Below are 25,609 nucleotides of genomic sequence, written 5' to 3' on the forward strand. Positions count from 1 at the left end.
GAAGTGTGGACGGCGGGAGAGGAAATTGAAGTAGTTTCTTTAGATACAGCAGTGTCAGGCACCATGGGGGTAAGAGTAGGGTTGATGGGCCCATGGGAGGAGCTGTAAGTAATGGAGTAGTGGGGAGATTGAGATCTGGAGAGTAGGGTGAGTGGTTTGGAGGGGGTGCGGGGTGTCAATGCAGGGAACCGCGGGGGTGAGAATGGGGCTGTTAAGTTGACGTGAGGCGCTGGGAGTAGCGGTGGGGGGGATGGTGAGATATGAAGAGCAGGGTGAGTGGTTTGTGTGGAGTCAGTATTAGGAACCAAGGGGGTAAATGTGGGACTGCTATGCTGAGGGGAGGTGCTGGGAGTAACTGTGAAGGGGAAGGGAGGAGGAGAAAGCACAGGGTGAGGAGGGAGGGTGAACGAATTGGATATGTTATGGAGTGGGGTGGTTGTAGTGTGGAATGTGTTGTTGGGTGGGTTGTCGTTGAGGTCTAGAGATAAAGTTGTAGTGGATGGGGTCATCTGGGAGTTGTGACTTACTACGAGAGCTGGGTGGGAAGTGAAGATGTCAGAGTGAGTGGAGGGGGAGGATGGGTGTGTAGGAGTGACTCTCTCCAGAATGAGAGGAAAAATATGATCAAACAGATTGAGGTTGTGGTTGGAGGATTGGATAAGGATGATATCACTATGATATATATTGATGGTGGCAGCAGCATTGAAGAATATGGAGGGGAGGATAGATAAGGCGAAGCCATGTGCCGTTTTCTTCAAGTTAGAGATTTTAAAGAGAGCGAGGGAGGCTTTTCTCCATAGAACTCTTTTTTTAGTGTAGAATATGATGTTGTTCTCATTGAGAAGTTAGGGTCAGAGATAGGGGTTTCCGGATGAAATTTTAATAAATTGCGTTTGAAGCCTTTGGCTGCTTTTTTGGTGAGGTTAGGAGGGTATGTGATGGAGTAGGTGTATTTCCCGGGGCGCTCCATAGTGTAGGAGTCACTAGTTGTCGGAGGTTAGAGCTGTGGGCAGAGGTCTAATCAAGATGTAGCCCTTAAGGGGACATTTAAACCGGGTTGAGAGAGACACTGACCTTAATGGGGGGATGGGAGACAGGGTGGTGAGGGATGCAGCCCTTACGGGGGGGTACAGAGGCTGAGAGAGAGCTGCACTCAGCGAGGAGAGCGTAATAAGGTTGAGAAAGGAGTAAACTAGTCTGTGAAGGTTAGATGGTTATCGTAGGGCTAGTAATGTAGTCCATTTTCAGTTTCAGGTTGAAAGACTAGGAATGGCTGTCAGTGTAGTCCTTTTTCGGTTTTAGTTAAAGAGTCTCAGAGTGTAGTCCTTTTTCTATTTTGGTAAAGGAGTCTCAGAGTGGCAGTCCTTTTTCAATGCTTATATACTACGGCCGTTTTGAGATCACTATGAAGGAGACGAGTAGTTTCAGAATGAAGACCCTTTTTCTTTTTTTTTCTCATTATAGTTAAGTGAAGGGATCACATAATGGCAGTCCTTTGTCTAGGTTAAATTGCTGTCGCTGTTTAGAGAGATCTGTGCAAGATGCAGGGAGGACTTCTTTCTATTGCCTGTGAGCAGAAATCCAGTTGTGGCTATTTTAATCTCAGAAAGGAGTCTTAGATAACTACCAGGACATAAGCCCAAACAACGAGGGAGCCCCCTAAAGAAAATGCAATTCAGTGAGGTGCCAGGTTTCACATATAAAGTTTTCACATTGCCACATATCTCCGTTCTCACCCTGATCCGGCATTCACCTCCGATGCCTGGGGAGGACTGGAGTCTGACTTGGAGGGAGAGCGGGAGGGGGGAGGGGTCGTCCTACTATCACTGCCGCTCTGCACAGCAACCGGAATGGTTTCTGTGAATGAGTTCCTCTCTCCTTTCGTTGACAGTCAGGCAACCCCTGCAGGCCAATCCCCCAAGCAGCTCTACAGCTTGGGGATAGTCTCTCTTCAGTCTCTCTTGGTTCCACTCCTCAGCAAAGGTTTCTTCTTGTTGTCCAAAAGTGATCTAATTCTCTGGAGTTTGGGACCCCGCTTTTATACACAGTTTCTCTTTCTTCTCTGAAGGCAGAGAGGCCTTTGCCTACTCCAAACCAGTTCTGGTCAGTCCTTGAGCACTCTTCACATTACTCTTTCTTTCCTTTCACAGTGCAGGGCAGAGACATCATACGCAACACAGGAGGTGGAGCCAGCATTGTGGAGGGAAGGCACAGCCCTATTCGGGTCCCAGGTGTAACTCCTCCCTCCCGTCTAGATGCAGATCTCTCTATTCACCACTGGGTTGACTCGCCCTGTCTCCTGGAATCCCCCAGCCCCTGTCACTCAAACTCCATACAAGGAATACACAACCTAACAGAGGCAGGCTTGGATAGTTAGACAAGAAAATATCTACTTTCTAAAAGCGGTATTTACAAACACAGAATGTTAAAATCAACTTCACTAGAGGATGTATTTCATCCTTCTGAGTTCAAGCATACTAAACTCGAATTTCTACCATGTTCCCTGAGTCAGTTAGGATTCTAAAATGTAATAATCAAACTGCCCATTCTGGCCTTTGGGGAATAGGAAGCCATGCAATAGTGAAAAACGAAAATGGCTGTATTAGGACACGCCACCCACATCAGGGCTTGTCCTACCTTATACTTACATTGCACTCTGCCCTTATGCTTACAACAGGGGTGTCTGACATGAAGAAAAGGGAATGTTTGGGGATTGGCAAGTGGGTGCACCTGCCCAGACATCATGGCAGTACCAGACTGCATACAGGCTCTGCAATGGCAGACCTTAGACACACTTTTACAGGCTGCTTATGTGGGTAGCACAACCAGTGCTGCAAGCCTACCAGCAGCATTTGGTTTACAAGACCTGGGCACTCCTAGTGCACTGTACTAGGGTCTGACAGGTAAACTAAACTAGCCAATCTTGGAGTCACTAATCCATATATCAATTTTACAATAGGGAACACTTGCACTTTGGCACTGGACAGCAGTGGTACAGTGCCCAAAGCATCTAACACCAGCAGAAACACATGGGCACCAGCAAAAAATGGAAGGGAGACCCACGCCAAGGTGCCACGTCTAACACGAACAAATTGGGCTCGGACTCCTTTCTGAACGAATCAGGTCCCGCAAATCTGGACGACCGATTACGATGCTTCCCAACATCGTTCTGTCGGGCTCGCATTGACTTCAATGGAAGCCAGTGTACAGAAATAGAACACAGGCTCCCATTGAAAAATGGGTGGTTGGGAAAACCTTGCACCCTGTGGCAGGCACCCCATTGTGCCTGCCATATTGTGCATGGTTGGGAAGAGGAGTCCCTGGGGTACTCCCATGGGCCCCATTCGTACGCCTCCAGGTGAATCGGTGCCCGCAACGGGCCCACAAAGACAGATTCCGACAGCCGTTTTGTGTCAGGCCGACTGAATCGGAACGGCTGTCCAAATCGGTCATTGTAATGTCTCATCTGGAAATCTTGTCCATAGAGCTGTTCGAATCAGCTCTGAAAGACTCAGACTGTCGAAATGCCTTTTGGAACCTATTAAGACTGCTCGAATAGTTTCCAGGCATCATAACCGTTTTTTGGGAAATGTGTACGATTCGTTCGGAAACAAGGGTCCTGAATCGGATTCTGCAAAACCGAATCCAATGCGGATCTTTTCCGAACAAAACCGTAATTAGCCTCTATGAACGAGAACTGCATCAGTAGAGGAGCAAGGACAAAAAGAAGATGGGTATATAGAAAAGAGAAAGAAGGAAGGAATGCTGAAATGATAGCTGGGTGGACAGGTGGAAGGATGGCCAAGTAAATGGATGGATGGATGGGTGGGTGGATGGATGGATAGATAGGTGATTGGAACGGTGAAAAGATTCCAGTGTAAATGGATGGATGGATGGGTCAATGGATCAGAGGATGGGCAGATGAAAGGATGGCTGAGTAAAGGGATAGATAGGTGGATGGAAAGGTGAAAGGATGGAAACTTAAAGGGATGGATACACAGGTGGATGAACAGGTGAAAGGTTGACAGAGTAAAGAGATGGATGGATGAATGGATGGATGGATGGATGGAGGGAAAGAATGAATGGATGAGTGAAAGGATAAATGGCACAGTGGCCAGACGGACGGCAGAAGAATGGACGGTAGTGTGGATCAATTGATGGAATGGAGAAAGATTCAATGATGGATGAAAAAATGAATGCATACAAGAATGTAAAGGTGAAATCGTGGATGGAAGGAGGAAGGTATGTATAGATAGATGTTTGGATGGAAGAGACAGGGGGAGCTCAGTTATGGATGGTTCAGCTCATTTGCTTTGCTTGCTTTCTGTCATCAGAGCATGTAAATTAAAGTGGGAGTACTTTAATTTTCTCGCTACTCAGTTGCCTTGAGAGCACTTAAGAATGATCATTCTGACTGCGGCTTGTGTGAAACACTGTTGTTGTCTCCAAAGTATATGGATCTGTCCAATGTGGGATATGTGAAGCATTTCCGAGCACATTTGTTGCAATGCAAGCCACCTCATACAGTATGTATGTGTTGTAAATTTGCAAGGTCACACCACCATTTTTGCCTTCTGTTGCTGAACTCATTTTTATGTTGGCTCTAGGACTGTGCACATGACCCCTGGTAACTACTGGTAAACTTCCCACTGTTGGACCTGGCTCTTTTTGTCAATGGGTATGTAAGTGGTTGTGTGAGAGTGTGGGAGTGCTTATATGGGTGAGTGAGTGGCTGTGTTGAGAGGCTGCATGGGTGAGTGAGTGGATGTATGAGTGGATGTATGGATAAGTGACCGGTTAAATGAGTCACTTTAGGGGTGAGTGAGTGGTTGTGTGAGGACCTTGTATGCATGAGTGAGTGGGTATCTGAGTGGCTCTATTGATGAGTGAGTGGATGTGTGAGTACTTGTCTGTAAGTGGTTGTGTGGGTATGAGTGTGTGTAGGAGAGGTTGTATCGGGGTGTGCCTGGGTGTGTTTGAGCACCTCTGTGGATAATGTTATTAGTGATGTCACTGACCATGTCATGAGTGATGTAATATGTGAGGTCATGAGGAGAGCATTGCATGGGTGTAAGTTATAGTTCAAGGAGCTATAACTGCTGGACTTTACTGGTATTGTACAAGTGAAATGTGAGGCAAACTAAAACTTCTCTGTAACACTTGTTTTTTTCTGTGTACTTCTAAGGTTTTTTTTTTAATTCTATTTCCTAAGTATAATGTCTCTGTAACTTTTGTTTTTCTGTCAGTGCTGGGTGTAAAATTGTGCTCCGCTCATGAAGTTTGCAGAATTCAGTAACCCAAGCAGCCAATAGGAGTTCATCTTCCAACCAGTAGTACACCAGGAGGCCCCTCTGCAGAGTGGTTGAGAAAGGGGGCGGGGCCTCCGAAGAGGTCTCTGCAATTCTCAGAAAGCTCGTTTCTAACCTTTATCTTGCCTCTTTCTGATGTTTATTCTGCCTTTTTCTGCTAATTTCTGACCTCTGTGCTGCCTCTTTCTGCTCGTTTCTGACCTTTATTCTTCATCTTTCTGCTCATTTTTCACCTTTATTTTGCCTCATGCTTCTCATTTTTTACCTTTATTTGTACCTCTTTCTGCTAATTTCTCACCTTTATCTTGCCTCTTTCTGACCTTTATTTGACCTGCTTGTTTCTGACCTTGCCTCTTGCTGCTCGTTTCTGTCTTTGATTTTCCATCTTTCTGCTTGTTTTTGACCTTCATTCTGCCTCTTTCTGCTAGTTGCTGACCTCTATTCTGCCTCTTGCTGCTCATTTCTGACCTTTATTCTGCCTTTTCGGCTAGTTTCTGGCCTGTATCCTGCCTCTTTCCTCTAGTTTCTGACCTTTATTTTGCCTCTTTCTGCTCGTTTTTCACCTTCATTCTGCATCTGGCTGCTACTTTTTTAACTTTATTCCACCTCTTTCTGCTAATTTCTCACCTTTATTTTGCCGCTTTCTGACATTTATTCTGCGTCTTTCTGCTCATTTCTAACCTTTATTTAGCTTTTTTCGGCTTTTCACCAGGACCCAGGGGTGGGCCTCAAGGCCCCCGAGGTCTCTGCCGGCTCCCTGCCTCGTGCAGGAGTCGGCACTGCTTTCGCACACAGGGAGCCGCTAAACATGCATCTCCCTGTGTGTGTGAAAGCAATTTGCCTGTCTCCCTGCTTGCTTGACAGCCGGCATGGAAACTGACAAATGCTCGGCTTCCAGCAAGCAAGAGTATTTTCACTGTTCTTGCTTGCTGAAAGCGGAGTGTTTGCTGTAGCTTGGAGGGGGAGGTTTCAGCTCCTTTCAAGCCACAGCAAACAGCTATGTCCCAGGGGTGGGCAGCCCGGGACACAGTATGAGCCTGCCCAAGGTGGTGGCAGTACCCAAGGCCATCATTGGCTCCAGAAGGGGACTGTGGCCCCCTACTTGGAAGTAGACATGCTGGCCCGGGGAGGTGGTGGTCCCTGGGGATATTTATGGCCCAGAGAGGGGCTGCACAGCCCTCCTCCCAGTGTTAATGTTAATTTTGACCCAATGAAGTGGTGCTCCCCTGGGGGTCAGCGCCATACCTTTAATTTAGCCCCGGTAGGTGGTGGTCCCTGGGGCCGGGGAAGGATCACTGACAGAATATCGACCTCAAAAAAATCGACATACAAAATTATCGAGTCAAAAATATCGAGGGACAAAATATCGACAGCCTATCTTCAAACAGGTAAGTACCAAAATATCGACTTACAAAAATATAGACTGTCAAAATATCGATTTTTTAAATGTCTTAAAATTAAGTTAAAAATAATATATATATATAAATATATTTAATATAAACTTAGAAATAATTATTAAATAAATGTAATATTAATAAATAATTAATATAAATAAAAAAATTATATCACCAAAAATAATACATATATATATATATATATATATATATATATATATATATATATATATATATATATATATATATATATATATATATAAAAAAAAACATATTATTAAATAAACATATATAACATTTTTTAGCGTAGCATAGAAAATGGTTAAAATTTATTGTTACAACTATAGTGAGTTCAACAGTAGCAAAAGTGTTGGATAGCGTAGGGGTAAAAATTACTATTCCCACTCCAGCGAGTGCAACAGTAGGGAAAGGGTTGGATAGCGTAGGGGTTAAAATTACTATTCCCACTCCAGTGGGTGCAACAGTAGGGAAAGCGCTGGATAGCGTAGGGGTTAAAATTACTATTCCCACGCCAGCGGGTGCAACAGTAGGGAAAGCGTTGGATAGCGTACGGGTTAAAATTACTATTCCAACTCCAGTGGGTGCAACAGTAGGGAAAGCGCTGGATAGCGTAGGGGTTAAAATTACTATTCCCACTCCAGCGAGTGCACCAGTAGGGAAAGGGTTGGATAGCGTAGGGGTTAAAATTACTATTCCCACTCCAGTGGGTGCAACAGTAGGGAAAGCGCTGGATAGCGTAGGGGTTAAAATGACTATTCCCACTCCAGCGGGTGCAACAGTAGGGAAAGCGTTGGATAGCGTACGGGTTAAAATTACTATTCCAACTCCAGTGGGTGCAACAGTAGGGAAAGCGCTGGATAGCGTAGGGGTTAAAATTACTATTCCCACTCCAGTGGGTGCAACAGTAGGGAAAGCGCTGGATAGCGTAGGGGTTAAAATTAGTATTCCCACTCCAGTGGGTGCAACAGTAGGGAAAGCGTTGGATAGCATACGGGTTAAAATTACTATTCCCACTCCAGTGGGTGCAACAGTAGGGAAAGCGTTGGATAGCGTACGGGTTAAAATTACTATTCCCACTCCAGTGGGTGCAACAGTAGGGAAAGCGCTGGATAGCGTAGGGGTTAAAATTACTATTCCCACTCCAGTGGGTGCAACAGTAGGGAAAGCGCTGGATAGCGTAGGGGTTAAAATTACTATTCCCACTCCAGTGGGTGCAACAGTAGGGAAAGCGTTGGATAGCGTACGGGTTAAAATTACTATTCCAACTCCAGTGGGTGCAACAGTAGGGAAAGCGCTGGATAGCGTAGGAGTAAAAATTACTATTCCCACTCCAGTGGGTGCAACAGTAGGGAAAGCGCTGGATAGCGTAGGGGTAAAAATTACTATTCCTACTCCAGTGGGTGCAACAGTAGGGAAAGCGCTGGATAGCGTAGGGGTAAAAATTACTATTCCCACTCCAGTGGGTGCAACAGTAGGGAAAGCGCTGGATAGCGTAGGGGTTAAAATGACTATTCCCACTCCAGTGGGTGCAACAGTAGGGAAAGCATTGGATAGCGTAGGGGTTAAAATTACTATTCCAACTCCAGTAAGTGCAACAGTAGCAAAAGGAAAAAAAACATAAATAAATATAAATATTAGAAATATTATTACCAATTAAATTTAATTTCCAATACCAATTACTTTTATTTACGAAGTAAATTTTATTTAATGGTCAATTATTAATTAATTAACAAATTTAATTAATTAACATATTTATTTAGTTATTATTAAATTACTTCCCACCCTATCCTCCAATAAACTCACAACCCACTACAGAAATTAATTTACTATATATTATTTATTTATTCTATAAATATTTATAATTAATTACCAATTATATTTTAATTATTTACCAAATAATAATTAATTAACAATTATTATTAATTTACATATTTAATTAATTAAAATTAAATTACTTCCCACCCTATTCCCCTATAAACCCACAACCCGCTACAAAAAATAATATAGTAAAAAATAATGATTGATCAATTATTCAATTATTATTAATTACCAATTATATTTTAATTAATTAACAATTATTAATTAATTAACAATTACTATTATATTACATATTTATTTAATTATATTTAAACTACTTCCCACCCTATTCCCCTATAAACCCACAACCCGCTACAGATTTATATTACACAATTATTACAAATTATAAAACACTTACCTAATTGTACATATTTTTGTTTTCTATATTCTATCTACTCGATATTATGTCTAGTCTATATTTTTGATTCGATATTTTGGCTATTAATATCGATAGTAATCGATATTTTTGTAGTCGATATTATGTCTGGTCGATATTTTGTCTAGTCTATATTATTAACTCCATATTTTTGTATCTCGATATTTTTGAGGTCGAAATTATGTCTGTGTACCGCCGGGGAAGTCTGCACAGCAATTTTTTTCATGTCGTCCTGTGGAAGAGATGGTCTCTGGGGAGGGGGTCAGAGCGCCCTCTCCTTGTATGCCTGCATGCCCCATGGCCTGGCCACCTGGGGGCCCATTTGTAAAGAAGAGTGGGAGCCTGTGCTTTTTTTTTTTGTCTTGGCGGAAATGTTTTTTGAAGACACTTTTTTTGCCCTCTTGGGCTTAGGGTGCAGTGTATTCCAGCCTTGACCCCTTCTCTTTTTTTTAACGTCTTTTGTGGGACAACCCAAGATGGCTGCCAACACTTCTGGGTTGGAAGTGTTGGCAGCCAATCAGATGTCAGCACAAAATCGGGAGGGTTAGCGAAGCCTTCATGTTCCTATACATACAAATTGCATTTTTTTTTATATCTCCCCAGCTACTGAATGGCTTTACACCAAATAGGTAAAAGGCACTTTCTATCGACCAATATCTACCTTTCTGCCAAATTTGGTGTAAATCTGTTCAGCAGTTGGATAGTAGTCATGTCTAAAATTCCTATGAGAATTAACATTGGAAACAGGTTTTTTTGGCCCCCCTTTTTCTCGGCCCCTGTTTGACGGATCAACCCGAAACTTTCCATTCACAGCAAAAATTACCAGGGTACATTTGGGGGAAAAGTTCAAGAAGATTCATCAACTGGTACCAAAGATATAGGCAAATCAAAAAATACTTTTCATATGGAGACTAGGTCCTAACTATGACTACAAACCGGCGAGAGCCAGTAGGCAACATATATATGTATATATATTATATATATATACAAATATATATATATATATATATATATATATATATATATATATACAAACGTATCACTTAAACACTGTTAAAGTACAGTTATAGCTTTAAATTAAGATTAAAAAAACCTTGATATTAACAAACATGATTGGATTTGCAATCCGTAACATTCATTTAAATCATAACTTGTACACTAAATGATATGATCATGACCTCATCCTAAGTGTTTACAAATGGGATAAATATTCTTACAGATGAGATTACTTATCACATTACCCTTTAAACCATCAAAGTGATGGCATTAAATCTAGTATCATTTATTGGTTTTAATACGTTATTTCATTACATTTTAGATATTATTATTTATTGGTATGAATACTGTGAGGTTAAAAACATTGAATGCATGCCATGCAGCATTGTGCAACATGTACTAGACATAGGGTGTGGCATTCAGCTACCCATTCTTTACCCAGAATTCTAAACCTAGCAAGTATGGGACCTTTGATGTGGTGGTCCCTGCCCATGCCCAGCGTAAATCTCCACAACCCCACCTTCCACTAATGAATAAGTAAAAAGGACTCCTAACCACATGTTACCGAACATCGATTAGAACAAACAGAAGAATGTCAATGTAGTCGTACCTGCATTGAAGCACCCACGTGCTCCATCTCGGACTTCACAATTGTCGTTAACGGAGCAGTTGTAGGGCACGCAAAAAACTCCAGTCGAGGAGGAGCAAGTGCATTTCTCTTGACATCCCTCCAGAAGGTATTCTTGACCCGCCTGTGGAAAAATAAGGCATTGAGAGACGGACTACAAATGTACAGAAAAAGAAAATAACTTAGTTTATACAGTCACCATGTAATCAGACACCTGAATAAACCAATGCAACACCCCGGCCAGCTCAATAAAATACCTTCTCCCCTCCAAGTGTTTGAAAAGTCAAAACTGAAATGGCGCCTGGTGCTTTATTTTTAATTTGTAAAACACTTTTAACCTCCAAAACTGAAGAATTTCACCAAGCAGGCTGTGAAACCTTACTTGGAACATGTACAGCTATCTCTACTCTCTCAGGCACATTCCTTCTAATATGCAAACCACCTCCAAAAATGGAGCAGGAACAGATGCCATATTTTACATTTCCACTAAACTCATTAACCTGACAAGATTGGTGACATAGACATCTGATTGAATCACAGTCAAGGACCATCACAATAAATGTAGACGTTCATAACTCCTTCTGCTTGTTCATGGTGCCATAACCTTAGAGGACACACCTTAGATGTCATCTTCGCACCTCATGGAATCATCACGTCAAACCAAACAAATCCATCCCATCTTTTTCATCAAAAGCACCCCATCAAAACCCATTGCAACCAGATAGCTGTTTCCTACCACACATAAACAATCGTACAAACTGAAAATCGAGCCCTTTCTTTTTACTGGATGTGCTCTTGATTCCAGAACAAATAACAAACGTCAAGCGATTGAGTAATTGCCTTAACAAAGCATTTGACAACTTGATCTCCAATTAAACAAATTTAAAAAAAGAACTCTCAGATATTATTTACAGACTCAACAGGATCTACAAGTCTATCCTCAAGAAAGCAAAAACAGCTCACTATGAAATGGATCTATTTTGCTAAGTGTCTTAGTAGAGCTGCACAATACTCACACAGAATTCTAAAAACGTGAGCATACCTCTGCAACAACTCCTCAGTCATGTGATTTTTGTTACCCAATGGCAGATTACTGGAACTCTTTTTTGCCAGCAAGATATCACACAAAAGATATAGACCCAAGAAAAAAAGTATCACACCGAAAACACCATCCTGCACTTGCATCCTTTAAGCAACTCTTCCTATTGAAATTCCTAGACCTAGTGAAGTCCATTGGAGCTGCCCACCGTGTACTTTTACCATGGCTGCAAAATCAGCAATAAAGATATTAGTCCTTTACTTTAAAAATTGACAGAAGGAGCAGCCTTCTATCAGAACATCAAATTCCTTGAAGAAAATGACATACTGTCAAACCAACAGCCAATGAGAGGTATATAATCAACACTGATTTCCATCTGGAATGATCTAATAATGACAGTATCTAAAAATGCAGTGGAAGCACTCTTTCTTCTAGATCCATCCATTGTCATTGTCCGTCAAAGAGAGACTAAAAGAAAACGGCAACAATGGAAAAATATCAGGCTGCATTAGTCCCTGTCTACTAACAGGTCAAGCATCATCTGAAGACCTTCATTTATTTCCTGTTCTTACACCATTAGAATAGGTATACTTCATGGATTGAACATTTGTTCTCTCCTCTTTAATGCATACCTTGGGCCACTCGTACTGATGAAACCTTAAACTTCACTTGCTACAAGTAAGCAGATGACACTCGGATCATCTGGAAACAGGAACATCCAAGCAATCTTGATAATGCACAACTGAATGACTGCGTCCGAACCTCTGACCAATGGATGTTAAGAAACCATCTCAAACTCAGTACATCCAAAACAGAGATGCTGAAATATGGTGACTGCAAGAGCTTTGACCCTTTGGCAACCTGGCACCAGGAACATGGATAATAGCAACTATCTCAACAGAAGTGAGAAACATGGAAATTAACCTACAGCCGAACTTCTACTTGATCACGCAAATAAACCAAGTGGAAAAAAGTTCCATCCCACTATGCAGATGGTACAACATGTCTTTGCACATCTGGGATTGCTATGAAAAATCTAGAAGACTACCTCTGTTATCATATCACCTCTTGATTATGAAGGTGGTCTGTACCATGGAGTCTTGCTTTCAGTTATGTTTCGGATCCAAAGAATTCAAAAAGGCAGAAGTGAGACAATCCTACACTTAAATCTGTGGGATGGTATCTCTGCTGACTTAGAAGCACTTCACTGGCTTTTCTCAACCAGAATAGCCCCATAAATTACAGATTAGACTGTCAACAGCATGGGTTGAGACTTCCTACAAGTAAAACACAAAACGTGCTCTCATGAAAGAACATTCTGAGCATTACAGCTCCACATATCATCCACAGACCTCCCAAAGAGAAATGTTAAGTTGGTACTTCTTTGTGTGTTCAAACTACTAAACTACAGACCTCACTTCCCGCAAGGATAAAAACGATTGCAGCTTAGAAGGATGGTGAAGCCCTGCATAAAGCCGCAAGAGGGCCTGGCTAAACGTGTAAATTCTATCCTATCAAGAGATAAAGAATAAGGTTTCTGTATACTGTCTACAATGTGCAACGTTCACCCCACGACTGCCCCCAGAGCACCAAATGAACCGGAAATGGTAGTATCTGCTGATCAGTGCCATGTACAGCCGGGCACGAAGGTCCATCATAGAGCAGCTGTAAGCACTGAAAAGTAGACAACATTGGAATGATGGACTCTGTATCATATACGTCCGGATACAAGCATACAGCTTTCTCAATCGCTGCAATGAAAACCTGGAATATTCTGCCAATCACCTTTCCCATGAAATCTTCCTTAGGATGTTTAGAAAGGAGATACACTTTGCTTTCAGATCAATAACACAACCATAAGCTTAATCTCTGACTAACGCCTAGAATCCTTTGAGGTGAACATTGCGTTTAACAAACACCCTGCCATTGCCACATTAATTAGATCTCATGAATTCCAAGAAAGCCAATCTCATAAATAAATCTGATACAAAAGTGCAGTTTATTAAACTCTTCTGACTGTTCCACTCTGATAATGATTATTTTGTACTTTAATGCAATAATTTTTTTTTAAATATGCCCTCACAGTGGTTCTGGCCTGACCACAGCGAAGATCGTGCCAATCAAGTAGCATTTAACGACTTTCCCAATCTCCTGAGTGCCTACCAGCCCGGCGCAGAGCATAGCCGCTTCTGAAAGGATCATCACACATTACATATAGACTCCTTCCTGCATTACTGGTTGCATCATTCTCTAGAGCAACAGCATGCTCAATCACTGACACTACATATACATATATTGCACTAGGATCTGTGATATATGCCATAAGGTATTGGCTTTGAAACTGCATGTCCGAGGATTTACACATTGTGTGATGACTTGGTAATAAGCAGCATGACAGTCTTAACCCAAGATGCATGGCAATGTCCATGCTGTCTGTAATGTTTCAGTGTCTCATGGAGTTGCTAACAGCCCACAAACCATTTCAGAGCCGTGGGAGGGGTATAAAGAATTATATAAATGCCACTATAACACAATACGGGATGTACATCTTACATTCTGTTTGATCATCATTTAGACATTGATTTAAAAGTTGGAACCTCCTTTAAGTAAAGACTATTCATATATGCGGTGTTTACAATAGATAGAGACACCATTATTCCTCTGTCTAAGATATAGAATTTCCAAACAATTGCTGTGTTTTCCTCCTGTCCTTCACCGCAGAGAAAGTAAGAATGGAAGCTCTTTACAAAGCTGCATTTCCTTTGTTATTTTTTTGGTTTGTGTTTTGTTAAATTGTCTTTCATTTTCACTGTTTTCGTCTCATGAAGGGGGACATGTATGACTGTCCAGGCTGTGGAGCAGCCTTGAGTGTGCAGCATTATGTGGCCTATTCTTTCAAGCTGTGCCGGATGGCTTTCTTTCTTTACCATAACTTTTCTTCTTACTCTATGAATGACCAGTCCCTTTGAGGTCTCGTCTACGCAACGCGCATGTGTTGCATAGGAGGGGACCTCATGTAATCGGCTTGCTTTTTGGGCCAAAAACGTGCTTGCGTTGCATTGCCATCAATGGCAACGCATGCACGTGAGGCGATCTAATTGCGGGAGCGCGCACCGCCAAATGGCAGAAATTATCGCTCCAGCAAGTGCAGGCCTCCCTTCTCCCCGCTGCTGCCAAGGCACCTTCTGCTGCTGCGCGAGCTGTTATAAACTGATCCCATCCACAGGGAGGTCCCACGTTACGCAATGCGGTCTTTCTTGGGTTGGCTATGGGGTATATTTTAAAGAAGTATTGCTTTATTACACTGTAATTGCGTTTGCTAACTCCACCAGCGCCATATCTTACTATACGTAGATTCATACAATGGAGGAATCTAATAGAAGCAATCGAGATTTCTTCCAGGGCCTTCATGTTGAAGGTCTAGAGAACTGAAGGTTATCTTCAATGGGATGCAATACTGTCCACACCCCCAACATCCCTTTCAGTCTGCCCTGTAGACCAATTAAGAAACCATATTTTCTTCCAAGTCCTACAACTTGAGTAAAAGCACTGAACGTGCAATTTAGAATGGATTTTCACGAAGTACATAGAGTTGTTACAGTGCAGGTCAGTCGAATCACCCAAAGACACTTTTGCACAACAACTGCAGTACCGCAGGCCATCAAGGGGCTGTAGACCACTGCTGGGTGAAGAAGGATGGAACAATAGACCACATAGTGGAGCAGACTGCAGGGATCTCACATACAACGAGGCAGCAGTAGAACGGGTCCCAAAATGTAGGAGGGTTGGGAGATTACTGAATCCAAGAGGCTGTAGTAAGTAGGTAAAGCTCACTGTGATTGGGGTACTCTCACATAAGACACAACTGATTCTGAAAGCTTATTTGGTATGTTTCCATAAAGAAAGTAAGACCTACCTTTAAGTATATTCCTTTATAGATGCAGCCACAGTTATTTAAGGGTACGCATTCCACGCCCTCTGAGAAAAAGCCATCGTTGCACTGGCATCCCTCCAAGGGATTGGGTGGGCACTCTGCTGTATCCGTCAGGTAGGCGCATGAGGTAGAACAGACATCAGCACGGAGCATGTAGCGGCTGTTAGCCGGGCAGGTGATGGCTGCAATGGGAAAAGAAAATTGAATTACCTTAGCATATTTGTGTTCCATACTTTCCTTTTATAGTTTTCGTCATAGAGAAAACGTTTCTGAAGACAGGCGAGGCTGTGGGGTCATGAAAAGCTGTTTTATGAATTCTGTTGACACAGCAGAGCTATAGAGAATGTTACAAAGCTATCAGCACAAGTTGGGCTCAGTGGAGGCACATCTTGTGGCTTGTAGTGGAATTCGATGGATCCTGATATACAAAGTGAGCAACAGAAAATATCTATGGGTCGGATTCACAGAATCGGGATGTTTGCAACCTGAAAAAAGCATTTTTAAATGTACAACGCCCTATATGCGAGTCCCTATTAAGAGGTGGCATGCCAAGGATGTCCATTCCTAATAGTGAGTCACACTGGTATGTGGGAATGTTTTGTGACCGGGACTTTGGTCACAAAACAATCACAATTACCACCAACTTCATGGTAACTCATTAACAAACTGGAAGGGGTCCCCAAGTGACCCCTTCCCCTTTGTGAATGTGGGCCCAACATCAATTAAGAGCAGGCAGTAGTCCCACAGACCACTGCCTACTCTTAACAAGCATTTGCAATGCAATAGGTCTCGCATTTGCGAGACTTTGAGCTATTGGCATTGTAAATGACAATGCCTTGTATTTATTTGTTAGATAGATAAAAGACATTATCATTTACAATGCCAATAGCTTAAACTTTCGCAAATGCGAGACCTATTGCTTTGCAAATGCATGTTTTTAGTTACACTTCTGATTTCTGCCCCAATATCAGCACTACTCACCACCCTATAGAGCGCTGTCATTGTCTCTACAGAGAGACCATCAGCATTCTATGTGCCCTCTAGAGGGGCAACACGAGCAGGACTCATGCCCCCCTGAGGCTGAAGCATAAGCACTGTTCAGGCTCCCTGCATAGGAGCATGCCAGACACACAGACTACGAGAGGAGGTCGTGCTGGAAAGCCCTGAGGGGAGGTACATTAACTCGCTATATCTTGGAGGTTTCTGTGCAGAATGTTTATGTAAGAGTGCTGTGGGGGATACACGTGTCAGCTGTGGAGCACCCAGTGCCAGAATGGAAAGCTTCTTCCCCTGCAGGCCCACAGCTGAAGCTCCCTTCAAGCGCCTTGGGAGGGCAGTATGACGACGAGAGCACCCTCTGCTGGCCTTTGTGTGTAAGTTAATGATTACATTAACTTGCGTTGTGTCCTAGTTTGGAAACTTTCCATTTCTTGCCAAAAATAATAGTAGAATGAGGTTGTGGCCCGGTCTGGCAGGACTACTGCCAAATGTGGACATAATATGAATGTGTTCCACCCTCCCTTACATGAAGCGGAAAGGAAGGAAAAAGTAGAGGCAACGGAGAGTCGTGACTCGAGGAGATTGGAAAGAGAAGAAAGAGTGGGCGTTCCAGAAAGATCTGAAAATAGTTGTGGACTTTTACACAGTTTAAAAGTGTGGGGAGGACTTGCAACATAAAAGTGCCAGAGGACTCCATGCCATCATTAACCTGCTTACAAAGAGCACTGTATTATTACGGATCCAGCCTGCACTTGCTAAACAAGGTCGGCAGTTCTGGCCGTTACACATCCCCCCCCACCCAATTTCTTTGTATACTCATAAATGCTACTGTCAGTCACCCCTGTGTTTCATTTTAGCAGCAGGCGGCAATGCTTAATTTGTAATCAAAATTGCATAAATGCCTGGGATCATAGTAGGCCACTGCAGTCCATCAAAGAGAGATCGGTGATGCAGCACCACTACAAGTTCCCAATTTTCTTAACAACCTGCAATCCTACGGGGGAGCTCCGGCGGTTGGAGGGTGCCAAGGGGGAGCTCCAGTTGTCAGAGAGGGCCACGGCGGAGCTCCGGTGGTCGGAGGTTGCCAGGGGGAGGTCAGGTGGTCAGAGGATGTCACGTGGGAGTTCCGGTGGCCAGCGGGTGCCACATCGGAGCTTGGCTGGTCGGAGGGTGCCACAGGTGAGCTCCAGTGGTCAGAGGTGCCACGGGGTGCTCTGGCAGTCGGAGGGTGCCACCAGGGAGCTCCGGTGGTTGGAGGGTGCCAAGGGGGAGATCCGGTGGTTGGAGGGTGCCAAGGGGGAGCTCCGGTGGTTGGAGGGTGCCAAGGGGGAGCTCCAGTGGTTGGAGGGTGCCAAGGGGGAGCTCCGGTGGTTGGAGGGTGACACGGGGGAGTTCATGTGGTTGGAGGGTGCCAAGGGGGAGCTCCGGTGGTTCGGAGGGTGCCACGGGCTGGTACGGCACGCACTGCTGGAGAGGCCTCCCACATTGGGATATCTGCATCCTGTGTGGTATCTCCCCACGTTTCGCAAGGCAGCTCTCTTGGTGTGGCGCTTCTTCCCTCGTTTGTGACATCTCTCTCACAGAGGTGCACCACCTCCCCCTATTGAGAAGGGCTGACCGTGAGACATCTTTGGATAAACTGAGCTGAGTGCTGGAATGGGCACAGGAGCTGATCCCTGCTGCCCGTGAACCCCACACCCTGCTGCAAGTCCCTGCATTGAGAAATCTCAACAGGAGACATGCTAGCACCCGTAAATAGCGCAAGTGGGGTGCAATTACTCGCTTGTGTAATTTTCGTGAGCTGCGTGTGAGAAATAGCTCCGCTATGTGGCAGTTGATAGAGTTTTACCAGAACTATGTGTTCCTAGAGGGCAAAGCTTTGCCAGGGGAGAGGAATTTTCACTCTCCCCATGCCATACGCATGAACATGGGAGCTTGCACTGAGTGCCCCAAGAGCGAATCAAAAATACTAAACCTGGGTGGGTTAAATTGTACATTTTTTGTAAAGACCTCAGCACAGTTAAAGAAGCACCTAGTCATGAATACATTGCCTGAACAATTGAGAGAGATATATTGTTCCTACTGTTAATCAAAATATTTGGAGAAATATGTTCATTAATGTCAGGTCAGATGGATACGGGTCTGAGTTGCAGTTCAGCAGATGGGTTACTCTGTCACAAACGTGACTGACATCCCGTCCACTGCATTGCAAGTGCATTATATACAATGGCTCTTGTAATATGTTGGATGGGATATCCGTCACATTTGTGATGGAGTGACCAGCCACCGAAATCTAAATCAGGCCCTAAGTGATAAAAGTGCTTCAAAGGAGGAAACATTTCTTATCATTCCTTTAGCTTTTTTTTACGTAGGATGATGGAGGGGTGGACTATTAGGAGAAAAACCATTTGCTATTACCCAGTGAAATATTCAAAATAATATGTATTGGCCCAGAACTGAATCATAATGACTACATTGTTGTATAATAAATGTGCAAATTCGTTCCTGCTGATGACTGCAGGAGAAGTAGACTTGCTGGAAATGGGGGGCGACCTCCATCCAGACAGTACAAGAATTGGAAAATGATTTAGACTGGTGCTGTCAAGCAGAACACATGATATACACGAGTTGAGGGTGCCCCAATAAAAGGGAGCACAATTGGGGGGCCTGGCAGACATACTAAGGCTTCTAGGGCAGACACTGAGGAGTAACATAGTCATTACTATTCAAGATTGTTGTAAGTCATAACATGTATAAGAGAGCTTAGAAATGTGTAAAAATGGAATGATGCTAGAATATGCTGCTCCCTGTATGTACAAGTCATCGTATACGTACCAATAAAAAGAGTTTAAAAAAAAATGCAAACTCAGAAAATAGAGTCTTGAAATTACAAGAAACCATGACATTGTGGATCTATTTCTACTAATGAACAGAGTCAGTGAATTAGAATGCTAGGCGTGCAGCATTGACATAACCATGACAAGGGCAAAGTATATGACCTATGAAGCGAATTTGTTCTAATGACTTGTATTTACTGTTTATTGCCTACCAAAAAACAGTCACAATAATACTCGTCTGGCCGTTTAAGGTTTTGGACAACTTTGGTAAATTACTCTTGTTTCTTTTTCCTGACTAACAACAGCTTGCTGAATGTCTGTCAGTTAAATGAGTCCTTCCCACAAGGCTTATGGGAACTTCTAGTGAGGGTATGTGTGCTCTCTTTCTTGGTCAGAGACACTTATGTGCATTTTGTGCTTGGTAATTTAGACCAAATTAGTCAACGTTTTCTTGTGTATCTGGTGAGAAGTGCTCTTGAGTTGGTCTGAGCAATCAATATTGCAGCATATTCACTTCCTGCTCATGTGCTATTGTAGTGGAGCGGCCCACCAGTGGGTTTGGTTTAGACAACAGTTTATGTGATCCAAAATCATCTTCATGTGCCTGAAGGATTCAACAAACATCCATGAGCCCTTCTTTTAGCCCTTTCTATGCTGATGACGGAACCGCTCCGTCACCTGCGCTGGGCGTTCTATTGAGCGGGCGGGGCCATGACGGAACAGCTCCGTCATGAGCACAGCCCAACCGCGGCTGATGACGGAGCGGTTCCGTCACCAGCATGCGGCCGCCGCGCAGCCGCTCCGCCCCCTTAGAGCTGCGGCGGAATAGTCGCCGCAGCGATGTGGTTAAGGACATTACTTAAGTTGTTTGTTGTTCCTTCATTTCAAGAATAAGTGTTACATATTGTCCTGTTTTGGCCTTGACTCCTATTGACTCCCTGATTCATGACAAGTGCAAGAAGTAAATGTGCGAAGTATTGTTATTCAAATAGACCCTATAAGTTTCTGTCTTCATGGCACATGTTCAGCATCATTGTTCTAGACAAATAAGTCACAAAAAATGTAAAGCTAGGTGTTCAGCCAATGAGGCACATCCTCATAACTCATCTCTTTCCACTAATCTCCACATCACAATGCGCATCACGCTCTGAGTTCCTGATGTTTCTGATGGCTATATCTAGTTCCAGAACATTAGTTCTTTCTTTTGATCCATTGATAATTGTTTAGACAGGGACAGTACATGTTAGGAAGAAATTCAGAAATCTTTACAATACTTACGGCAGATGGCTTGGTCCCTCCATGGCTTGATGGCGGCCCCCATCTCCTCGCATTCCAGCGCATAGCTCTGAATACTCTGACACAGGATTCTGCGGTCTCCATTTGCCTGACAAAGATCAAAGATACAGCGAGCAAAGTGAAGATTCGCATTGACCTTTGAATAGCAGGCTGAGAAGGGGCCACCAACCTGTACCAAGATACCACAGAACTGTAACTGTTTGTAGACGTCCTTGCTTTTCTGATCACAGTCTTGGCAGGCACTGCCAGACGTTCCACAGCCATTGGTACAGGTTATCCCAGGAAGCTGGAGTGCCCAGCCAGAGGCAAAGGTGGTGGCATCAGACGCCAGCTTGTTGTCTGGGAGCAGAAATTTACTGTTCTTATCCTCGTTGTATCTGCCGCACAAGCCACATGTTTGGTTCATATAGTTGCCTGGGACAGTCACTGTTACATGGTAGACCAAGTCATATGCCACATTCAGGCCGAAGTCTGTATCGACAATGATTCTAATGCCTTTCTGGTAGATTTGAAGTATCCCGTCAGGCAGACTGAAAGGAAGGGTGTAAAGGACTCCATTTACCTGCAAGATAATAAGCAAAACCCTCACTAAAATTATCATCAGTTGTGTTTGCTGATCAAAGAAGATAGACCATTTGAGCCTGCATAGCTATCCGAGGTCTAGATTTAACACTTAGACTGGGACTATCAACTTTGTAGAATATTAAGTCATAGAAAAAGAAAGAAAAAACCTGTTTATGAGAACCCAAACGGTGTTTTTCCTTTCCCCTTCATGATCCTTCTATGTTCCCTACTGTTTCAAGAGCTACCTGCTGTTTGTGTGCTAGGTCATCTGCCCTCCAAGTGCGTGCTTCATGCAAGTCCAGTGCAGAGATCCACAAGGATCTACTAACACTTTGTGGTATGCCAGCAAATCAAGTACTCAACCCCCTGAAATGCAGATATCAAGTTAGCTTCAGTTCAGTGATGTAAATGTGTGCATGTACTGATATTTCCATAGTGCAAACCTAGCTTGGGAGCTGCAGAGCACAATTCAGGATTGGGAACCTCAGTGGATATTTTACATATCAGAACTACACATTTAGGATTGCATTGTATTAAAGTATACATATTTACAATTTTAGGCACAAGAAGATCAATTGAGTTGCCCAGAATCACTTGGGGACTCATTTACAATGAACTGGTGTAGAGCAGCACCACAAGTCTTTTTTTTCTGCTTTGCCCTATGCCAATTTGAAAGGTCAGGAATGCACCGTATTTACAAGATACTGTGCATTCCTGTCCTTTCAGCCTGCACACAATGTGTTGCCTAGCGCCAACCCAGGCACCCTTGCACCATTGTGCAAGGGTGTCTGTGTTGTTGGCAAGATAGTTTTTGTGCAGGAAGGGACATCTTCCTGCACAAAAACAATCCATGGTGGCTTTTTCCTCGTTGTATATGTTACAAAATACAGAACACATTGAAAGAGGGAAAAAAACGAGAAGAAATGAAAACATTTCACCTCGTTACTCCTGCTCTGGGAAGGCTTAAGGTTTTGGCGCTGCTCCAAATTTACATAATCGGGGGCAGCGTCCAAACAAATGGGTGTTGAGTGAATTACACCATATCTCTGAGGCCATGAAAAGCCGCGCAAAGTGGCTTTGTGTGCCCTCATATATATGGGTCTGCACACTTCACTGTCAGAATGTCACACCAGCAATGCAAAGGAGCTTGTAAACAAGCTCCTAAGTCTTTCAAACTTTCAAACTTTTAGTCTTTTAGACACTGCATGTCCCCTTTTAACAAGACTGTTACAGCAAACAAATGATGGACGGAATGCTAACAATGCAAACATTCTCCCCCAGTCAAAAGATCTGGGTAAATCCATTGTTCTTTTGCCCACTACGCCACCCCAGTTCAGACCCAGCCATATGCAAATCACAACCCCCCTGTGGGGTTGGGGGGGCTTGGACCTAAAGAACCTGCATATACACTTTAGCTTCTATAACACCGTGCTAATTTTCAGTTGGAGAAATACATATACATGTGATTTGCTACATATACCAATGTTGGTTTATGTTGCGGAATGAACACTAATTTTAAATAAATTTCAGGAGAGGTATGAAAGTAGCTGTAGTAACCCTAATTAAATTTACATAGATACTATCAGACAATGGGAAGTGCAAGTGTCTAACAATTTCTACTTTTGGGAACTATTATTAGGTGTATGTGTGCATGTGCAAGGGAAAAATGCAGTCACTCAAAGTGAATGCATCAAATGGATGGTGTGGCCTCGTCTATTGTTCTCTACCTTCATCTGGGTTGGGAGGGAGTAACGTTTGAGTGACATGCAGATAGACCAATGGTGAAAGAGTGTTGTTTGAGAGCCCCTGTATATGCACGTATTTTTGTATGATGTTTTTGGGAAACCATGAGGCTGGTAACTCAGCTAAAGCTGTCTTCAGTCCAGACCTAAAAAGTGGCCATGGTTTTTGATCCAGAGAAATGGCTTTGGATCCTGAATGCATCATGATGAGGACACCATTCACACCGGTCATACACTTGGAAACATTTGTGCACAAGCACAATCCAGCCACATACAGGGAAGCAAAGAATCTCATTTAGGACTGTGCAGATTTTACACAAGGGGATGTGAGACCGACTACCAAACATTCACAGAGGTACAAGTAAAGATGATGGTTCACTTGAATGGACAAAAAGTTGACTCCAGCATAGTCTTGTGAACTCCACCAGACGCTTTGCACTATAGGGAGATGTACTTACTCCCTGGGTGCACCCCTGGAGGAGGATCGCTTTGTGCTGAACAGTTGGTCCATTATCCAAACACTACATGGAAACCCTGGGCTGTGTTTGAGGCTGGTGAGTACATTGGGGACACACTAACTGTGATACCTCAAAAGGGGTGATACTGTAGGAGGGTCTATGTAAGTCTTTTCAATTTGTGGAATATGGGCCATTGAAATTCACAACCTTGGTCTTTTTCCTGGAGTTCATTATTAAGGTCTATTAAAATACAGAAGCCGTGGTTACAAACTGTGCCTCAGCTTGTACCTCTGGTTCCCCCTCCCCCTGCTGTTGGTATGGCGCCACTCAATAAGAAAGGTGGACAGGCTTTTTCCGCTCCTGTGCAGGATTTTACTGAATTAATAATAGAGTCCCATTTATAATTATCTCTGCCCAAAATATTGTGTGAAAAGGGCAGCTCTGTGAAGATCTTTACATTTATTTTAGAAATATTTGTGAGCGAAATTACACTGTGATCTTTGAGTTCCTAATTCACTTTTTAACCCACCTGCAGCCTTCGAACAGTCTTGTAAAATTGCATTGGAATGATAAAGGGGTGAGAAATTCAGAGTTGGGTGTTTTAATCTATCACATCATTACATCTGGTACTTTGCTATTAACTCATGCAGTGGCACAGGCTGCTCAGTGTTCCTGGTGAGGTGCAAGTGGCAAGGTTCCTCCCTGGGAAGCCCTCTTCTTTTGCCTCTTGCTCCTTGAGGTGGACATCAGAGGACCAACCTCTTCCAAGAAGACTATGATATGACCTATTTCTAAATCTCATTTCCTAACTCCCTTGTGTAACTCATGCAGTGAAGCATTCTATACCCGTGTTAGTGATTTATAAAACAATAATTGAAACAAATGTAAATGTTAAGTTACCTTGACAACCCATGCTTCTCCCTGCATGAGAGTTATATTGACTCCATAGACATCCACTGTTACCGCTTTTGTGACTGCAGTTTTCAAGTTGCTCCTGTTTTCTTTTACCACCCTGACGGAGAATGGTTCCAAGGTGGAACTCGCTGTGCAGGATTCGGACAGGATGTATGAGCAGATCCCTTGTAAGTCATAGGCCATCATGTCAAATGTCCACAGGTGGAGATTGCCATATGCAGAACACATTGATGAACCAACCGCATTGCATCTCCTCACACCATCGACCACCTGGCAGACCTCATTGGGGCCACATGAGTGGTCTTTGCACTTCACACCACCATTTTTCTTACAGACGCAGTGCGTGTTGCAGTCGTCCTCTGGGAAAAACGCTGCACCTGCTTGGTAGTAGACGCCTTTGTAGCTGCAACCACAACGGGAGATGGGAACACACTTGTCATCACTGAGCAGGAAGCCATCATTACAGACACAGCCTTCTTTGCATTTAGCTTTGCATTCGACCTGGTTGAACAAGTCACTGCATGTCTTACCACAGCCTCCTGCACATATTTCATAATGACTGTTTTTAGGGCAGCTCATTCCTGTAAGAAATAAAAGGAATTCAAACGATATGTTTTGTTTGCTTTTATTTAAATTCTTAGCATTATTAAATGCACCAAATCTGCAATACAGAAGCAGAAGCAATGATACAACTAAAGCAGGATTGTGAAACTTTGTTGGACAACCCATGGAAAGTCAACTCGTTAATTGAGTTAGGTGAAGTGGGCATAGTCAGAGAAAACATTTAGAGGCCCTAAGCACTTAAAAGATTTTGATGCAGCCATATGTATCTAATACAAAATATTACAAATATTGAACCATAAAATAAGTTTATTTTTCGAAAATTAACAAACTTACAGTAAAATCGAAAATAATGTTTATTTTTTAATACTTCCACTTTATTTATAAGTTCAACTGCACCATTTGCAGTTTTGCCCCATATGATCCATGGTATATCCGGCAATGCAAAATTTCTGTGGTGCCCCCCATCCCACCCCATCCCTTGATGCCTTATCTTGTGATTATTTTACTTAATACTTCATCCAGCCATGCATACCTAGTTTAACGATCAATTTCTGTGTAGTTTATACCATTTTTAATATGATTGTGGACTGCTTCCTAGCCATGGCTGTTGTGGAATCTCAGAGTGCCATTATGTAAATGTAAATGTAAATGTGGGTGTACTTGTAAAGCGCATTGCGACT

The 25,609-nt window shown here is 43.1% G+C and overlaps 1 protein-coding gene across 1 annotated transcript in view; it reads right to left on the minus strand.

Annotated features, from left to right (window-relative positions):
* Positions 1 to 25,609, minus strand: part of LOC144769651 (IgGFc-binding protein-like) — a 1,105,637-nt gene that overhangs the window by 999,635 nt on the left and 80,393 nt on the right. The window contains exons 6-9 of the mRNA XM_078653826.1: positions 24,351 to 24,946; positions 20,669 to 21,248; positions 15,537 to 15,736; positions 10,578 to 10,705 (exon numbers count right to left, since the gene is read on the minus strand). Of these exons, the coding sequence (XP_078509952.1) occupies positions 10,578 to 10,705; positions 15,537 to 15,736; positions 20,669 to 21,248; positions 24,351 to 24,946 (1,504 nt within the window). The remainder of the gene's footprint in view (positions 1 to 10,577; positions 10,706 to 15,536; positions 15,737 to 20,668; positions 21,249 to 24,350; positions 24,947 to 25,609) is intronic.

The sequence above is a fragment of the Lissotriton helveticus genome, chromosome 7 (genome assembly GCF_964261635.1).
Source record: "Lissotriton helveticus chromosome 7, aLisHel1.1, whole genome shotgun sequence".
In the NCBI taxonomy this organism is placed as follows: Eukaryota; Metazoa; Chordata; class Amphibia; order Caudata; family Salamandridae; genus Lissotriton; species Lissotriton helveticus.